At 48.1% G+C, this 16,881-nt stretch overlaps 2 protein-coding genes across 5 annotated transcripts; both read right to left on the bottom strand.

The window, feature by feature from the left end:
* Positions 1-2: 2 nt before the first annotated feature.
* D2HGDH (D-2-hydroxyglutarate dehydrogenase) lies at positions 3-8,081 on the bottom strand. Of its 2 annotated transcripts, none has more exons than XM_032119328.1 (9): positions 7,595-8,081; positions 6,336-6,393; positions 5,196-5,335; positions 4,461-4,675; positions 3,162-3,330; positions 2,419-2,562; positions 1,860-2,002; positions 1,549-1,714; positions 3-421 (listed from the first exon to the last, which is right to left on the bottom strand). In XM_032119328.1, exons 1-9 carry the CDS (start codon positions 7,878-7,880, stop codon positions 147-149), a joined length of 1,596 nt encoding a protein of 531 aa, XP_031975219.1. In that variant the 5' UTR covers positions 7,881-8,081; the 3' UTR covers positions 3-146. The 2 variants fall into 2 exon arrangements, with proteins under 2 accessions (XP_031975219.1, XP_031975220.1); XM_032119329.1 differs by having other exon boundaries at positions 4,466-4,659.
* Positions 8,082-8,283: 202 nt separating this feature from the next.
* ING5 (inhibitor of growth family member 5) lies at positions 8,284-16,833 on the bottom strand. 3 transcript variants are annotated; one of them, XM_032119339.1, is made up of 8 exons: positions 16,708-16,833; positions 16,131-16,202; positions 15,245-15,411; positions 13,849-13,960; positions 12,949-13,042; positions 11,595-11,730; positions 11,373-11,434; positions 8,284-10,808 (listed from the first exon to the last, which is right to left on the bottom strand). In XM_032119339.1, the coding sequence occupies exons 1-8, from the start codon at positions 16,742-16,744 to the stop codon at positions 10,766-10,768; spliced, it is 723 nt and encodes a 240-aa protein (XP_031975230.1). In that variant the 5' UTR covers positions 16,745-16,833; the 3' UTR covers positions 8,284-10,765. The 3 variants fall into 3 exon arrangements, with proteins under 3 accessions (XP_031975230.1, XP_031975231.1, XP_031975232.1); XM_032119340.1 differs by lacking the exon at positions 16,708-16,833 and adding an exon at positions 16,338-16,515; XM_032119341.1 differs by lacking the exon at positions 16,708-16,833 and adding an exon at positions 16,356-16,515.
* Between the last annotated feature and the right edge of the window lie 48 nt (positions 16,834-16,881).

Here is a 16,881-nt window from a genome sequence, read left to right as displayed (position 1 = left end):
CCTGAAAAGAGCAACCACATTTCTTTACTGGTTCTATCCCACTAACAAAATCAAACACGCAGCACTCCACATTCTTGCTGATCCACCAGTGTGTTTATGGCTCAAGTACAGGTACGGAGCTGGAGCTGCCCTGCTCTGCTGGCTCCTCAGCACGTGCTGCTCTCGAGAGCTGAGGGCAGCGTCTTGTAGGGGTTGAGGATCCCCTTGGGGTCCAGCATGGCTTTGAACTGCTGCATGAGCACCACTGCCTCGCGTGGTTTGCTGTACTGAATGAACTGCTTCTTCTTGAAGCCCAGCCCGTGCTCTGCACTGATGCTCCCACTGTATCTTGCAGTCCACTCATACACAAAGGGCTCGATGGCATCCAGCAGGGAATGACTGTAGGACTCCGCCGTGATGTTCAAATGCAAGTTCCCATCTCCTGGAAGAAAACATTGCACAGGTGGGTCTGGGAGAAAAACTTGGTGGCCCTGCAATGGATACTCATTCCTGGCTCCTCCACATTCTCAAACAACAGGGCCTTTGTTAGTCTGCAAACTGTGCAAAAAGGGCAAGCTCACTGTCCTACAAAAATCAGCCTCTCCGTGCACAAATAATTCAAATAGGATCTTTGCTTTTCCACGCTCCCGGTGCAATATTTGAGGAAGGGTTCCAAGTTAAGCTACTTTCAAACTCCGACTTCTGTGATTTTAAAATTCCCACTGTGCTGCATTAATGATTGTGCCACCACTGTGATGCCATGACAAAGACTTCCCCAATGGCATTTCATAATGATCATTAGGTTTTAACGTGGCCCTTCATCACTTTTTCTCTCCCTATTATGTTTGTGCAATGCTCTAAATGCACTTTGGCACCATGTCAACAGAAACAAAGAAAGCAGAACAATTTCTCCTTTTGCTGCTGCTTGTGACAGTATTTGATTAGGCACAGAGTTGCTGGGTACTCCGAAAGACAAAACGCACTAAGATAAATACAACTTACTCATCCTCCTCCCGCAGGAACCTCTTCCTGCATCCTAGCAAACCCTCACAACACACAGCTTAGTCCTCAAAGAGCTACCACAGGGAGCCTTTGTTATGCAACGTGTCTTTCAAATGATCCTTAATCAAGTATGCTCGAGAGTGTTCCATGGTTTTTATCACCATCACTCTCTCTCTCTCTCTCTCTCTCTTTCTCTCTCTCTCGGAGGGTTAATGGCTCACAAAAAAATTGATTTCCAGGAGGATTAATCACTTTGGACAAGAAAGTGGTTATCTGCCAAATGTGTCTAAGTACATCAACCAAATTGATGGTCCAATTGAACAAATTACATCTTTAAATAGAAAGTACACAGCAAGAAGACACAGATGACCAGTTCCATGGTTCACTGGCCAGCAACATGCCATCAGTGTATGGAAAACAGTCTGAAAGCAGTGAAATTCAAACACAAAGATCCTGATGCACCCTCCTCTTCCACAGCCCTCTATTAAAGCCTCTCACTAAATCGCTGCACAGTGAAACCTGCAGCACAGAAGGGCCATCACCTCCTTTCCCAGCACCCCCACTTACCCAAGTGGCCATAGCCCACCACATTTTTGGCACTCTGGCCCAGCCGAGCCCTCATATCAGTCACGAGGTCATAGAGCTTTCCCACAGGCAGAGAGATGTCATACTTGTACACATAACCCTCGTGAGTGAGGGCCTCGGTGATCCTCTCCCGCAGGCTCCACAGCATCTGAGGAATCAAGGATCACAGAAATCCATATAAACCAAGTAGCTCTTGGGTTCCATAAATATACCAAACATCAGTCTGAACACTTCCCTATATAAAATACAAATCCACATCAAAGAGATTTGTGGAAGAGGAAATGCTGACTTGCCTTTATTTTCTTGTCGTCCGTTGCCACAGTTCCATCAGTGACCAAACCAGAAGCCATGGCCTGTTCTAGGAAGTTGTTCAATTTCTCCTCATCATGGGTTGAGTTGGAGCCCGAAGTTTCGATTAGAACATAAAAAGGGCTGTCTGAGAATGAGGGAGAACAAAGTAAGCAGATGCCTTGGAGCAAAACAGAGGAATTCAGGGCAGGTTTTGGAGCTTTCCCCACATGTTATGTGCCCAGACTCTCTGGTGCCAGAGAGGGCAGTCTTTTATCTGTAGGGCACTTCACTGACATGCTCTATCTTTTCTTTTGCAACCACTTTCCAGAAAGCTAGCAGTTTTGTGATGACACATACAAGTAAAAAAATCTCATCTCTAAAGATAAAAGGTGGTTGGAATGGATAAACTAGATACAAAAATTATGAGCGATGCCCACACAATCGCCAACTTTTAAAAAGTCAACTTTTTAAAATTAGTCACTTTTTAAAAGTGTTTAAAACTAGCCTGAAAATCCCCGAGAAGTACAGTGCCCCCTTCTACAGTGTGAATGCCACTGGTACCTGTCACTGGGCTGGACAGCTTGAGATGTCTCTCAACCAATTCCATGCACTTCTCATCCATGAACTCATAAGCAGACAGGATCTCGCCCAGCATGGCTCTGCAGGTTGTGAATGTTTCCAGAACCTTAGCAAAACTCTGACACCCTTCAGACAGAACACAGACAGAAATCAGGACCAAAAACAGACACCACCCCAAACCCTTTTGAAGTTTCTGAGAAGTAAACAATTCTCAATGAAGGCTCCCTCACAAACAACTCTGGACCTGCTGAGGGACACCCAAAAGCAGCTTTTAAGCAGCTGTGCCTGGCCATGTACTCTGCTGATCCAGAGCCTGACCTGCAGATGTGACTTCTCAGCCTTGCCTTGTCACCTTGTTGCCCACCTGACTCCTGGATGGTGGCTGCCCCTGCCTACTGTCACAGTCTTGCTCTGCTCACCTCTTGAGCCTGTCAGACCAGGCCCTCACCAGTGAGGGGACTGTTCCGCCTGCCTCCTCACCCTGTTGAGCTCCTGGCTCCACTTTCCTTACAGAACAACCTGCCCTTGCAGGTATTTCAACAGATATTAAATATCTGCACAGGTATTTTAGCACAGAGCCCTACTTAGCACAGAGCCCTACACTATTACCCAGAAACCAGCTGATGCTGGCAGTCCAGCTCAGCAGGCTGAGCAGTGCTTTTTCCTCTCCATCCCTATTCCCAGCCTCTGAATTCAGGTGTGAAATCATCAGTATCAGTTTCTACCTAGGAATGCCAGATTCACAGCCTTAGGCTTCTGAGGACAGAGTATGGAGACAGCAGTGATAACTCCCAAGGTCCCCTCGGATCCTATGAAGAGCTGCTTCAGGTCATAGCCCGTGTTATCTTTGCGCAGAGAGGTCAGACAGTCCAGAGCTGAGCCATCAGCCTGCACCTGTGGGAACACAGGGGCCCAGTCAGAGCACCTGGGTAGGAATGTGCTGTCATGAACTTACCTGTGACCAAGCTGATGGGAAGTGTCACTCACCTGGAGCACAGGGACACGGCTGCAGCCCACACTGCTTGTCCAGCCCCAGCTCTTCCCCCCCTCTATATCCTACCTGAGTAGGACAGAGTAGGTATTTCCCTCCTACTTCTCTCCTTCCATCAGGACAAGTAATAACAGTAGGTCTAGTTTGCTCTGCTTTTCTTACTAGTGGTGGAGAAGACCAGCCACTCTCTGCAGCCCTAGCTCTTATTATCCAGCAGAAACAAGGAAAGCTACTTGAAACAGTGAACAGTTAAGCAGAATGAAGTAAACCCTCTGCCCACTTGAGCCTTAAATCAAGGCTGAGTATCTCCAAGAGAGGTTATTCATGGCTATTCTGACACTAGAGCCAAACTGACCTGAGACAAATGCTTTCCTTTCTAAGCCTACACCGTAAAACCATGCCATGCTTTTGTTCCCTGCCCAAATTTTTTCCCATTAATACTTTGCTCCCCAGCCCTGAAAACCTTTAGAACTCCTAATCCAGCCTTTACACCCCAAGGCACTCACCTGTAGGACAGGAGCAGCTGAGGAACAGCAGAGACTCTAGGACACAGCCAGCAGCCAAATGAACCCAAAGCAGACAGCTCTGTTATGGGGTGAGCTTTAAACCTTAAGATGATCTTTAAAGTCCTGTCCAACACAAACCAGTTTGTGATCCTATGATTCTATTAAAATCCAAGTGAGCAGCCACTAGAAAAGAGTGTTCCAGAGACCCACTGCTCAGGGGAACCAACTCCATGCAGATAACCTGGGATCCCCCAATCTCTCCCTACCTTCTTTTCACTTGTCTGGACTAGAAAACCACCTAACACCTCCTCTGTCAGCAAGCACTGGAAGTCAGGAAGCTGGAAACTGCAGCAGCAATAACATGCTACATGCATGAAGACATGTGGTGACCCTTCTCAAAAGAGACCAACAAGGAAAAGTTAAGAATGGAAGCCTGGAGAAGAACTTGGCTGTGTGCTGGATAGTTAGAAGAACAGGAAGCAGTAAGAAGCAGAGGATTAAACAGAAAGGAACTGCCAGGTACTCGCCTTACCACTTCCAGGCCCAGCACCGTCCCTCGCAGAGAGCCGTATCTCAAGAGCCGCAAGCCTCCGGCATTGGTGGCCACGTTCCCCCCGATGTGACAGCTGCCCTTGGCTCCCAGGTCGAGTGGCATGATAAACCCCTGCTCCTCCAAGTACTCGTTGAGCCTCTCCAACACACAGCCCGCTTGGCACACGAGGATCCCTGCAACAGAAACGCCCTGCTACAAGCTGATGGCCGAGAAGAAGGTGCCTCCTCAAGGAGCAGGAGCAGTATGAGCAGATGCAACCATCTCTTCCTTCAAAACTTCCCAGGATTCAGCTTAAATGCACGAGTCTGTGCATGCTCCAGGGAACTGCCCCTCCTCAAGCCTCAGGGAGCTTTGTTATTGCCTCAACATCTGGTGACCCACAACTCCGGACTGGTAAAACACAACCACATTAAGTGTGTCTCTGCCTTAAAGGGAAAGCAGCCTTTCCCTTTAAGCCCTGCAAAAACTTTGCATGTATAGGTAGACTTGGCTGCTGTTGGGGGCAATGGGAAATGGTTTAAATTCTGCCTGTTGCTATCTTTCTTTGAACAGAGATACTCACACCAGCCTGACCCCTAACCCCCCAAATTCAAACAAACCTCCTTATGATGCTGCTGGGCTGAACCCTGCTGATCCTGCTGTTATATTTTCCCAGGAAAATGCCTGTTTTGGGGCTCATTTCTGTGCCTCACATCTCTGGAATATTTACCAGACACCTTGTCAAAGCTGATGATCTGGTTCATGAGAGCAGTGGAGAGAATGATCTCGTCAAAGACAGGAACGCTGCCCCCAACAAGGCCCGTATTACCCCCCTGAGGGTTCACTGCCAGGTTCCTCTCATGGCAGTACCTGGAAGGAAAAAGGTTTCTGAATTTTTACGCATTTAAAGGCCATAATCAGTCTGTCAGTGAAGTTTCACCTCTACATGAACGTCTACTGTTGTGACAGTGCTCCTTAAAATTAAGCAGCATTTCACCGAAAGATTAAACTGATGCAAGGAGACAGTTTCAATGACAAAGTGAGAAAGTGCAACTCCTGTCTTAACTCAGCCCAGCGCTGGGCAAAGAACCAACACTTGGGGTTAGCCCCGTGTGTACCTACACATGTGGCACACACCATCTGCCTGGAAAGCACTGCTTATGTTTCTACAGAAGCTGTTTCTGCAGCAGACTGTGTTAACAGCCTGGGCTCCTCAGTGGGCTCTGACAGCCAGCCTCTGGCAGTGGTTTCAGACATGACTGCTCTCCTCCTTCCAAGAAATTAATGCCATGTAGGCAACAAAATGTGCACCTGTGCCTCAGCTGCTCCACCTGCCACATCCCTGCCAAGCACCACCCACCACATCCTCTCTGAGCTCACAGCAGCTCCCGCACAAGGGATGGCGCAGAGCCCCACGGCACCAGAGTCCCTTGAGAAGCCCTGCCTGCCTTTCCTGTGCTCTGCATTCCTGTTTTAACAGAGCCAGGAGCAGGTTCCTGCAGCTTTCAGCTCCTCAGCCAAACAGTGATCTGGCACAGTACTGCCCAACCAGAGCTGTGCTCACACCAGTGAACCACGGGATGTGGATAAAACAGATCCTCAAACTGCCTGGTTCTGCCCTAACCTTCTTTACCGTTTCAAACAGATCCTCCTGAATCTTTCACAAAACTTGTCCTTTCTGAGCACCTGTACAATAGCTAATTTTAGTCATTTATCAGAACAGAAAAGTCATGAAGAAAACTGCCTCAGCAACTCCAGTGCTTAAGGAATTGGTGTCTGAACACCTACAAGTTCCCTTCACCTGCCAGATCATCCCTGACTCAACCCAAGTTTCCTCAGCACCAAGCCCAGCAGAAAAGGTCCACATTACCTGAGAATCTGAGACACCTCTGCTGTTGTCTGTGGCTTCAACACCAGCTGGCTGCAGCCTGCAATGAAAGCAAGGGACTCTCAAGGCAAGCTGTGGCTCTGCAGAGGTCAGAAAGAAACAGGTGGGAAAGCATGAGGTGGGAAGTAACAATGCTCCCTCCACCGTTAGGCATTTTCAACCACTTTGACAACAAACATTTCAACAGCAGCCTTTCCCTTTAAGCCCTGCAAAAACTTTGCATGTATAGGTAGACTTGGCTGCCACTGGGGGCAATGGGAAATGGTTTAAATTCTCATGGAATCTTTGACAGAAGCAACAGAGAACTCACAATGCTTGATTTAGAATCACAGGATGATTTGGGTTGGCAAGGTCCTAAAAGCTCATCTCATTCCATGGGCAGGGACACCTTCCACTAGCCCAGGTTGCTCCAAGCCACATCCAACCTGGCCTTGGACACTTCCAGGGCTGGGGCAGCCACAGCTTCTCTGGGCAACCTGTGCCAGGGTTTCATCACCCTCACAGGGTAGAATGCCTTCCCAGTATCCCATCTAACCCTTCCCTCTGCCAGTGGGAAGCCATTCCCCCTTGTCCTGCCACTCCAGGCCCGTATAAAAAGTCCCTCTCCCTCCTTCTTATAAGCCCCCTTAAGGTACTGGAAGGCTGCAATCAAATCTCCCAAAAGCTTTCATATTCTCCTCTGAGGTTCAATCAAAACTCTTAGGTGAATCAATTTGTTCCAGGAAAAAATTAATTATTAAGTTAGAGAGTTAATTTTTTTTTTTTTAATGAAAGCCTATAAGTTTACCAAGTACCAGGTAATTCTTAAAGGAATATTTTTATGAGGAAAAACTCATTTTGGAGTGGCAGGCACTCATGTGGTCTCTGGTGACCAGTGACAGGACCCTAGGGAACAGCTGGAGCTGTGTCAGGAAAGGGTTAGGCTGGATATCAGGAAAAGGTTCTTCCTCCAGAGGGCGGTCGGGCACTGAAGAGGCTCCCAGGGAATGGGCACGGCCCCAAAGCTGCCAGAGCATTCGGACAACGCTCCCAGGCACAGGGTGGGATTATTGGGGTGTCTGTGCAGGGCCAGGAGTCGGGACTCGATAATCCTCATGGGTCCCTTCCAACTCTACAGCCTGTACAGATGTGATCCGCCATAAATAAAGATAAGACTTCCTTTGGCAAACTTACTGCTGCGGTAATTACCAGAGGCAGGAAGGAAGTTTCACCAACCGAGCACAAGCAGCAGCTCCGCTTACCTCGCACCGACTTCAGCCAGTCCACGTTAAAGGGCTTCACCTCCTCCTCGCCCGTGACGACCCTGCCGGGCATGAGGCGCTCGAAGAAGGCCACATCGCCGTCCGCCAGCCGGGCGAAGGGCAACCTCCGCACCGCGTAGCGCTCGCAGGTCGCCACCACCTCCCGGCAGCAGCCCCTTCCCCGGAGCACGCCCGGGGCTTCCCGGCTGCGGCCGCGCTGCAGGGCCGTCCCCCGGCAGCTCCTCAGCCAGGCGGCCCCGCGGCTCCACAGGGCTGTGGAAGCCATGGAAAAAAAAAAACAACCGCGGCCTCAGGGAGTCTCTCCCGCCGCTGCCACCGCACAGCCCCGGGGCACCGCAACGTCACGCAGCCTTCGCCGTGGGGGTTAGCGCGGAGAGGGAGTGGGGAATTCGGGATAATGCCGGGGCACGGGAGATGCCAAGGACGCTCCGTGGCCGGGAAGCGCCGGGAACGCGCGGCGCGCCTCACGCCGGCCGCCAGGGGGCGCTGCCGCCCGCCCGCGCTGAGCGCGAACGCGCTCAGCGCGGGCGGGCGGCAGCGCCCCCTGGCGGCCGGAGGTTGCAACAGCACCCGCACCCCCCCCAATCCTCACACATTTATTCCCAAAAATACTTTATTTATAATATAATCCAACATCTCCAAGATTCAAAAATACAGATATACATTTCTTTTTTTTTTTTTTTTTTAAACTTTACATTCCTCTTTTTTTTTTTTTCCCCGCCCCCCCTCTCGTTTCGGGTAATTGAGTGAAAGTCGGTTTCGACCTCCGGTTTGGATGAGCTGCAGTAAAGCTGGGCCTCTGGCGGGGCTTTTTTGGGCAATGTTGAGTGGGACTTTCCTTTAGGGATCACCCTTCTCCAGGAAACATTTAACACTGTACATTCAAAAGTCAGAAGATTTAAATCCTTTAGTAAGCAAAAATGAAGGCTGCTGGTATTTCTGTCTACAAGGAGTCGTAAAAAATCTCTACAACCAGGTCTAAGAGGGCAGCAGATTCTCCTGAGCCCATCCAAGCCCTGCACTGGCATGTTCCCAGTGGGAGAGTTTATTGCTGGTATCAGATCTCAGATGCTCTACACATCACAGATGTTGTAAAGAAGAGGAGAATGTTGTACCTCACACTATTCATAATTCCTAGCAAATTATCCTTCCTTTTGAGAGCTCTACCTTCTAGAGCTTGTTTTCCTTTTTGCTTTGCTGGTTCAAGTGGAAAATACTCTTCAAAGCCCCAAAAGTACTTCTAAAAACGTGTCTTGTTATCCTACCTGACCAGAATTTTGGAGCTGAGGGAAGTCAGCTCCACACTGGCTCACCCAGAGCTGCTCTCTTCCCTCACGGCATGTTTCCAGCACCATCTCCAGAGTGGAATTTTGAGATGGTTTCAAATCAAATGCTTAATCCATGGCAATACCAGTACTAACAGAGCCTTAGGGAAAAAAAGGGAAAAGAAGTTGTCTACAATACCATGGGATGGAAGGGGAAAACAAAACCTGGAACAGCATCGACACGGGTTGTCAGGACACAGCAATGCTCCCACTCAGGCCAGTACAGTGGGTGAAGGAGGAGCAGCTCTCACCCACTGGTGACTGGATTACAGGCTGGCTCATGAGGTATCACAAATCTGCTCTCATGAAGAGGCAGGAGAAGAAGAGGGCTCGCTGTACTCCAGGCCTGTGTGATTGTGCTGTTCCTCCTCCTTCCCTCCAGCACTCCAGCTTTAATTTCCCTGCCTGCTTTCCACGTGCTACTCCACGGCAGCAATGACAAATGTGCATCACAGATGTGCATTTTCATGCACAGAACTCTGCAAACTTCATCTCTCCATGATGCAATGTAGTAAAGACACGTGCAACATCACACTGGAAATAACAGGACCCTGAAGATGGGGATTTTTTCCTAAAATCCATCCTTTTTTTCTGCCATAAATCAATGTTCACAGAAAAGCTGCCTCACGATTGAGAGGTTTCTTCTATGTCAGCAGCAAGCAAAAAGCCCCACAGAGTGAAGTGGCAGGAGCTGTGTTCTACTTTCTTTCACTGCAAACCATGAGGAAGAGGCTCAGTGCAACAGGAAAAGCCTTCTTTCTTTTGAGAACACGTGCCAGAATCTGAGTAGAAGTGTTTTTAATCTTCTGTACTATTTATTCAGCAGAAGAGAAGTTTATCTGGAAGTTTCTTTATGCCTTTCCAGCAGTCTGTACCAGGAGCTTCTGCACACTGGTAGGGAAAGCAGCACACAGCCCTGCACAGAACTGCCACCAACACCCACCAGGGACCAGTGCCAGCAAAGTTCATGAGTTTGGGGCTTTTTTTTTCCTCCTTCCACCAGCAGGGAGGAAACCCTGCAGGCACCTTTCCTCACTACATCTTTCATTGTAGGCAGGTAAGCCTCATGATGCAGGAGACAGATATGAAGGCAAGACTTTGCTCTTCCCTCAACTTCTGCATCCACTGTATCTCAGAGGAAGGCAAAAACAGACTTTTGCTTTCTGACTCCTGATTTCCCCTCTCCCTTCTGCTGCAGCCACTGACACTGTGCTAATCCAAGGATTCACATTCATCATCTGAAAAGGCAGCTAAAGAAGTCAAGAACATGCAAATGTGGCCCATTAAAAAAAAAAGACAAGAAGTCCTGTTGAAACATTCCTGAATGGCCTTCTTCAACAGCAGAGCCACACCATCATGGGAACAAACAGTGTCCTCATGGAGCCTTTCTCTAAAACCTGATTTCCTGATTTACCCAGGTGCCACACAGGCAATCACAGCTAACAATTCAGGCCTTCGTCTTATTTTGTGAATAAATCTGACCTTCTCTGTCTCTCTCTCCAAGAATACTGTAGGTTTCATCTTCACAGTGATGTACTTAAAGAATCTTCAGGGAAATGGAAACAGCCAGAAAAGGCAACACTCTCTCTCAGTATTATTGTGCAAGACTAACATAAATAAAATCTCCGTGGCAAATGGATTTGGGACTCCCTCCCAAAGTCTTAGGAAAGAACAGGAATTTCAACTGGCCACTGGATAATTAAATATCATACCAGAAAAAAGATGGAGGATAGATTAACAAAAAATAATCAAAGGTAATATTGCAACATGGATGAAGGAATATATTAAATTCTTCTTGCCTCGGTGGTGTATTCCCCTCTACTCCTTACTTCTTTTTCTTTCTTTCCTGAACACAACGAGGACAAAACCTGTAAGAAAAAAGAGGCAGTAATTAGCTCCTGGAATTAACAGCACAGAGCCCAAGAACTGTTTTTAATATTTGTGCACAAATAAGCCTGCTTCTGACTGGCAACTTGTTAATTTGATTAAAATGGTCCATTAGATAAAAATAACAAGCCCATGGTCCTTCCCAAGATGAGCACAGAGGTAGAACCCTGAGAAGTCTTCAAAATATTCCTCCAGAAGTGAAATGAAGAGTTATCTGTCTCTCAGTTTTAAGCACAGCCACAACTAGTGACAGCAAACCTCAGATGTAACATGTCCATGTTCACACAAGCCTCAGGTTAAAACCTGCTCTGTTTATCAGGCAGTTTTGCTCCCACCAGAACCTAAGACTTCTGTGGAAATGGATTTTAAGAACAAGGTTCATCTTGTATCTTCTACCCTCAAACATAATCCCCCATCACACTGGATTCAAACCCTCTGATGAGAAGAGCAAAGCTCCTCTACCAGGCTCACAGCAGGGTTTTAATTCTTGTTGAGGCAAACTGCAGCCTGATAAAAATCCCAAAGCTGAATGTTGTCCCACTCACCATTTCCCTTTTGGTTTGGTGGTCAGGTCCACACATGCAAAGTGGAACCACTCAATTGGGCACTGCAAAAGAAAAAGGAAAAACCCACAGGGGAGATTCTTAGTGATTCACAAACGTTCCCATCATTTGGTATGAGCTAACCGAGCAAGGACCCCCTCCTCGGATTGTACAGGGGTGGGAGGCAACAAACATCTGAAAACCAATCATCTCTCAAGTGCTTACATCTGGGTTGTCACAGCCAATCATCTCTCCATAGGACACCTGGTGACACAGGCAGTAGGTGGGTTCGTTGGGATCCACTGGCATGTCCAGGACATCCGAGGGATGCACTGACAGGATGGTATCAGCAAACTCAGACCTGTGGGCAAGGACAGAGTCAGGACAAAACAACTCAGACAACACTGTGTTACAAGGGGATGGCTTCCCACTGCCAGAGGGCAGGGTTAGATGGGATATTGGGAAGGAATTCTTCCCTGTGAGGGTGGGGAGGCCCTGGCACAGGGTGCCCAGAGAAGCTGTGGCTGCCCCATCCCTGAAGTGTTCATGGCCAGACTTGGAACAACTCAGGCTAGTGGGAGGTGTCCCTGCCCACAGCAGGGGCTGGAATGGGAGGGTCTTTAAGGTGCCTCCCAACACAAACCATTCTAGGATTTGATGTTTCCAAGATCTAAATCCTACTTGGGAAAATCAGTGTTTTACAGTATCTTCCCTAAACCACATGACCCTGTTTTAGAGTTTATATTTCATTACCACAGTCCATTAATTAAAATCATAAGGTAGGTTGGATCACAGTATGACTAGAAAGAATTAAGAGAGGGATTTGTAGATGTCATGAGTAAAGTAACAAAATTATCACACAGATCACTCCTGGCTGTGAGTAGAATAACCTGTTTGGAGTTTTTCCCCAGCCTGTTTTAATAGACATGTTTTCTCACTGTCAGGCATGAGTGAACCCTCTTTCTCTGACAGGGGTGTGTTGACATGCCAGTAGCAGTCCATAGAAACTACTTTTAAGTTTCCTGTCCCTCCATTTAGCCAGCTGAAAATATCAGAATAAACCGAGCCCCTTTAATAGAAATCCCGTCTCAGAGAGGGGACATGCTTTCCTCCTTGCCTCTCAAAACCAAATCAGATTATTCAAGGCTACCTAGGACACTATCCTTCGAAAACAACCCCCGAAATTCTCCATGATTTCTAGAACAGCAGTACATCAGTTTCTGTCCTGATGGACAAGTGAGTTTCTTTTACCATCAAGACCACAAACAACTGTTAAAAATAGCTCTGTGACAAAAATCAAAGCTATTTTCTCCCAGCTTGCCAACAGCAACAGGGAGGCTGATCCTGTCCTTCCAGTCAGAGTGTTCCAAGCATGCTGAGCTTCCACATGCCAACCAAGGAGTTAATGAACAATGCTGACCTGTCCTAAGCAGGACATTAATGAAATGGAGTAAGACCAGAGCACTCTTAACACCGCTCGCCATCTGGACACGAGTCGTAAATAGGGTAACACGAGCTTGTGGAAAATTCATGAAGTGCCAAGCCCAAGGCCCTGGAGTTGTGCCTGGCCCTGCCTTACCCTCCTTTGAGTTTCTTTTTCTTTGGTGTATCTTCTTCAGATGTTCTCCTGCCTCGACCACGAGAGCTTCTTTTGTCTTTCTGACTTCGTCCCTCTAGAAAGGAAAAACAACCCCATCATTTCAGCCTATTTGAGTGGCAGAAACATCCCCAGCTGTTGTTCTTTTGATGCAGTTACTGTCTTGAAATCCCTATTTCATATGTAACTGAGTAATCCTTATTATACATGTAATTGAATACGCTGACTGAAATGCATTTTTGAGCCAAAAATACACCAAACTGACAAGTACAACTGAGCACCAAACTCTTGTGTTTGCAGTTCTGGCAATAAAGCACTGCAGTACGTCAGCCCAAGTCATAAACAGCATCACACTTGATTAGACATGCAGTAATTTTTTTCAAATCTCAGTATATCCTTAAACACAGTTAATAGGTTACTCAATAACTAACATAACTTTTATCTCCACCTCTCTGCTCCCACCCCTTATTTCATAGTTCAAAGGCATCGAGCTGTGCTGTGCTGCTGTATCCACATTTCAGTGTCACTGTAATCCCACAATATTTCAGCATACACTGTAAAAACTGGTATCTTCCTTTAACTCCTAATTTTTCCTGAAACTAAGACTGTTACACACACCAGTGCAGTTTTGGCACAGCACTCTCCTTAGAGCCAGGATGAACAACTTCAGGATGATCTGTGCAACAGTTAAGTTTGATCCCAGCACCACATTTCTCTTCATCTCTTGCCCACTGTAAACATTTTGAAGAGCATTAAAAACAAGCAGAGAATGGTGCGCTTCTTTCCTTCCTCCAGAAATAAGAGCCTATTTTACATCTCAGCCTTCCTGGTTTGATATTCCAAGTGCTGGAAAAGGCTCTCAATTGTATCAAATTTACCCACTTTTCAGGCTTCGAGATCCAGGGGTTTCGAAGTCGCTGCCATCCAGTTTATCTTTGAGATCAGCTTCAAACCGCGCCAAGTCTGCATCCAGCCGGCGGATGTGCTTATCCACCTGCACCAAGAGGAAACCACAAACTGAATTACAAAGAAACACAAAAAATAAGAGCCCCAACGAAAACAGGAAGGGCTGAAACAGTGGCTGTTATCAGCACAAACAGTGTGGTACCACAGAGCAAGGCATGGAAGGGGTACAGGCTGGGAAAAGGGAAATGGCACCCACAAAGGGAATGAAGGAGGCAAAAGCAGGAGGAGCCAATCCCTCTACAAGAGAGCAGAAAGGAAGGGAAAGGAAAGCAGCATGAAGGAGAGTCAAAGCAACTCAGACTAATGATTTTCAGAACAGAACAAGATGAGAGACACTGAAATAACTGGTTTGTCCCTGCAAATTTCAAAATTCAAATACAGTCCCTGAAATGTGTCAAGTTTTTCCCTGGTACTCCACTGTGATGTGAATCAAAGAAGTTTAGCAATAAATACAGACAGAGGTTGACAATCCTCAATAACAAGTCAACACACATTAATTAAGTACCCTGGCTGCAATAAAGTGACTTTCAGGACAGGGATTTTAATCTACCACCCCCAAACTGTGCTGCTGCAATACTTTGTCATCAAATGAGCTCCCTAGTTATCTAGGGCACTGATATTCCTGGGACAGCATTTCCTTTACTGCAGTATTTGATGGCAATAAAACATCTACTGCAGCTGTAGCAAAACCCAAAGCATCTCTACAAGCTGGACAATAAACACTTAGCACAGTCAAAAGTATTCCTCTCACTCAAGTTTCATCCAGTGGGGTGAAACACCTGGAGAGAAGAATTATTCAAGGGACAGGAGAAAAAAAAAAAGTGGAGAGCTGCATCTTAAGAAATGGGATTTTCTCACAAGGTCCATTGACGAAATTTTGACACCCAATAAACCAAGGCAATCGAGCAGAATTCCTGCTGCTCCTCCACAACATAGTACAGCAGCTGGCTTAAAACAATTTTGCTTTCAACTAAGACCAGCCCTAAATAAATTATCAGTGACAGAGAGCAGCCAAGGAGGAGGGAGTGGGGTAAATTTACTGGCAGTATCACACAGCAGACGAGTACTACTGATAAAGTCACCTCCAAGGGGGACAAACTCACTAATTCTTCAGCAAAAGAGAAACCTGGTGCCACAGGAGAAGGCTTTTTGGGAATGGCAACAGTGAGAAACATATGCTTGAAGACTCCCAATTTGTTTAGGTAAGACATTAAAACAAAAAACCATAAAAAAACCAGCCAGAGAAAGCTGACACTGCGAGGTATCTCCTCGTGCACCACTCCAGAGAATGCCCATGGTTTCCATGGCTCACCATCTCGTAGGTCTGCATGGCCAGCTGCACTTTGTCGTCGCTGTACTCTTTGCACTTGCTGTAGGCACTCTGGATCTTCTTCAGGTGCTCCACTCGCTCCTCAGGTACCATGTTCTTCACTGACTCGATGTACGCTGCTGCCAGGCTGTCGATCTCTGCCTTCTTGTCTGAAAAACACACGAGGTACACGTCAGAGACCTGCCAGCCAAAGCAGGTATTTTTGGTTTTCCACTTCCTCGTGGTATTTAGGAGGCCCTTCCTGAGAGCTTTTACACCCCCCTCAATTCCTGAACGCATTTTGCTTTTTAAAAACAAAAGCAATTCAGTTAAAGGTATTCACTCTTTTGACACTTGTGGTGTGATTCTGCTTTCTCAAGTGCTCTGCAGCTAATTCAGAAGTTAACTTGCAGTCAATTCACAGTTAAGATCAGAAACTGAACCCATGGGTTCACAAGTTGCAGCCTCTCTTTCCACACGCAGAACATTTTATCTGTGGTGCAGTCACTGTTCTGATGGTTCAAAATGAAAATCGTTAGCGTGCAGCCAGATACCAACAAAAGCTTCAAAAAGGAAAAAAAAAATGGTCCTGCAAGGCACACAGGAATCTAGAACTTGGTAGATATGGAAATAACTGGAAGGAAAGCCATCCAAGTGGCCACTGAGTAAAGTGATCGCAGAGCTGTGAATTTAAACTGACAACAAAATCAAGCCCTGTGATGTGAGCTGTATCCTCACAGGAAAGAGACAAACACTGCAAAGCACTCGGGCTGAGAAAAGGACAGCAATAGAGGAGAGACACATCCTCCAAAGCCCAGCCTCACTGGGCTCTTCCCATCCTTCAGGCCGGGCTCTCTCGGCCTTTGCTTGCTGAAATGCCCGCACGTACCTTCTGTTCTCTGATCCAGCTCCCGCATCAGCTGGAAGTTCCTCTGCAGCTCGCACGGCAGATTCTCAATACCTGTAAGAGAAACGCTACTAAATACTCTGAGCAACCTTGTCAATGGAAGGTGTCCCTGCCTATAGCAGGGGCTGGAACGAGATGAGCTTTAAGGTCCTTCCCAACCCGAGCCAAGCCATCCTGTGAGTCACGTACCATGAGCCGCCCGCTCACCTCAGCAGACCTTGAGCACCGTGCTGGGAGCCTTGGCAGGCGGGCGCTGACGCGGCCCCGGGGCCCAGCCGAGGGCGGGGAGCGGGAGCCCCACCGCAGGGAGGGAAGGGGAGCGGGAGCCCCTGCCCGGCAGACCCCCACAGCCGCCATGGCCTCCCCAGCGCGCACCGATGACGTAGCGCGGCGCCCGCTGATGACGCACACACAGGACCGCGCCCCCCACCCCCCCACGCTGCCCGTGGCGCAGTTTTAATTCCCGCGCTGCCGCCGCCGCCGCCGCCCCCGCCCCAATCCCGCCGCCCCCGCCCCGGCCCCCGTCCCGGCCCCTCGGCCGCGCCCGCCCCTCGCTCACTGTCCAGGTAGTGCTCCAGGTACATGGCAGTCGCCATCTTGCGGCCCGCGCGCCGCTCCCCGCCGCCCGCCGGGCCCGCATGACAAGGCCCGCGGCCTCATCCCGTATTCACGGCCCGCGCGCCGCCCATTGGCCGCCGGCGCCGTTGGCGCTGCATATTCATGAGGGGCGGCG

Source organism: Corvus moneduloides, chromosome 10, assembly GCF_009650955.1.
Source record: "Corvus moneduloides isolate bCorMon1 chromosome 10, bCorMon1.pri, whole genome shotgun sequence".
In the NCBI taxonomy this organism is placed as follows: Eukaryota; Metazoa; Chordata; class Aves; order Passeriformes; family Corvidae; genus Corvus; species Corvus moneduloides.
Note: the sequence above shows the minus strand (reverse complement) of the source record. Positions and strands in the feature narration are given on the sequence as shown.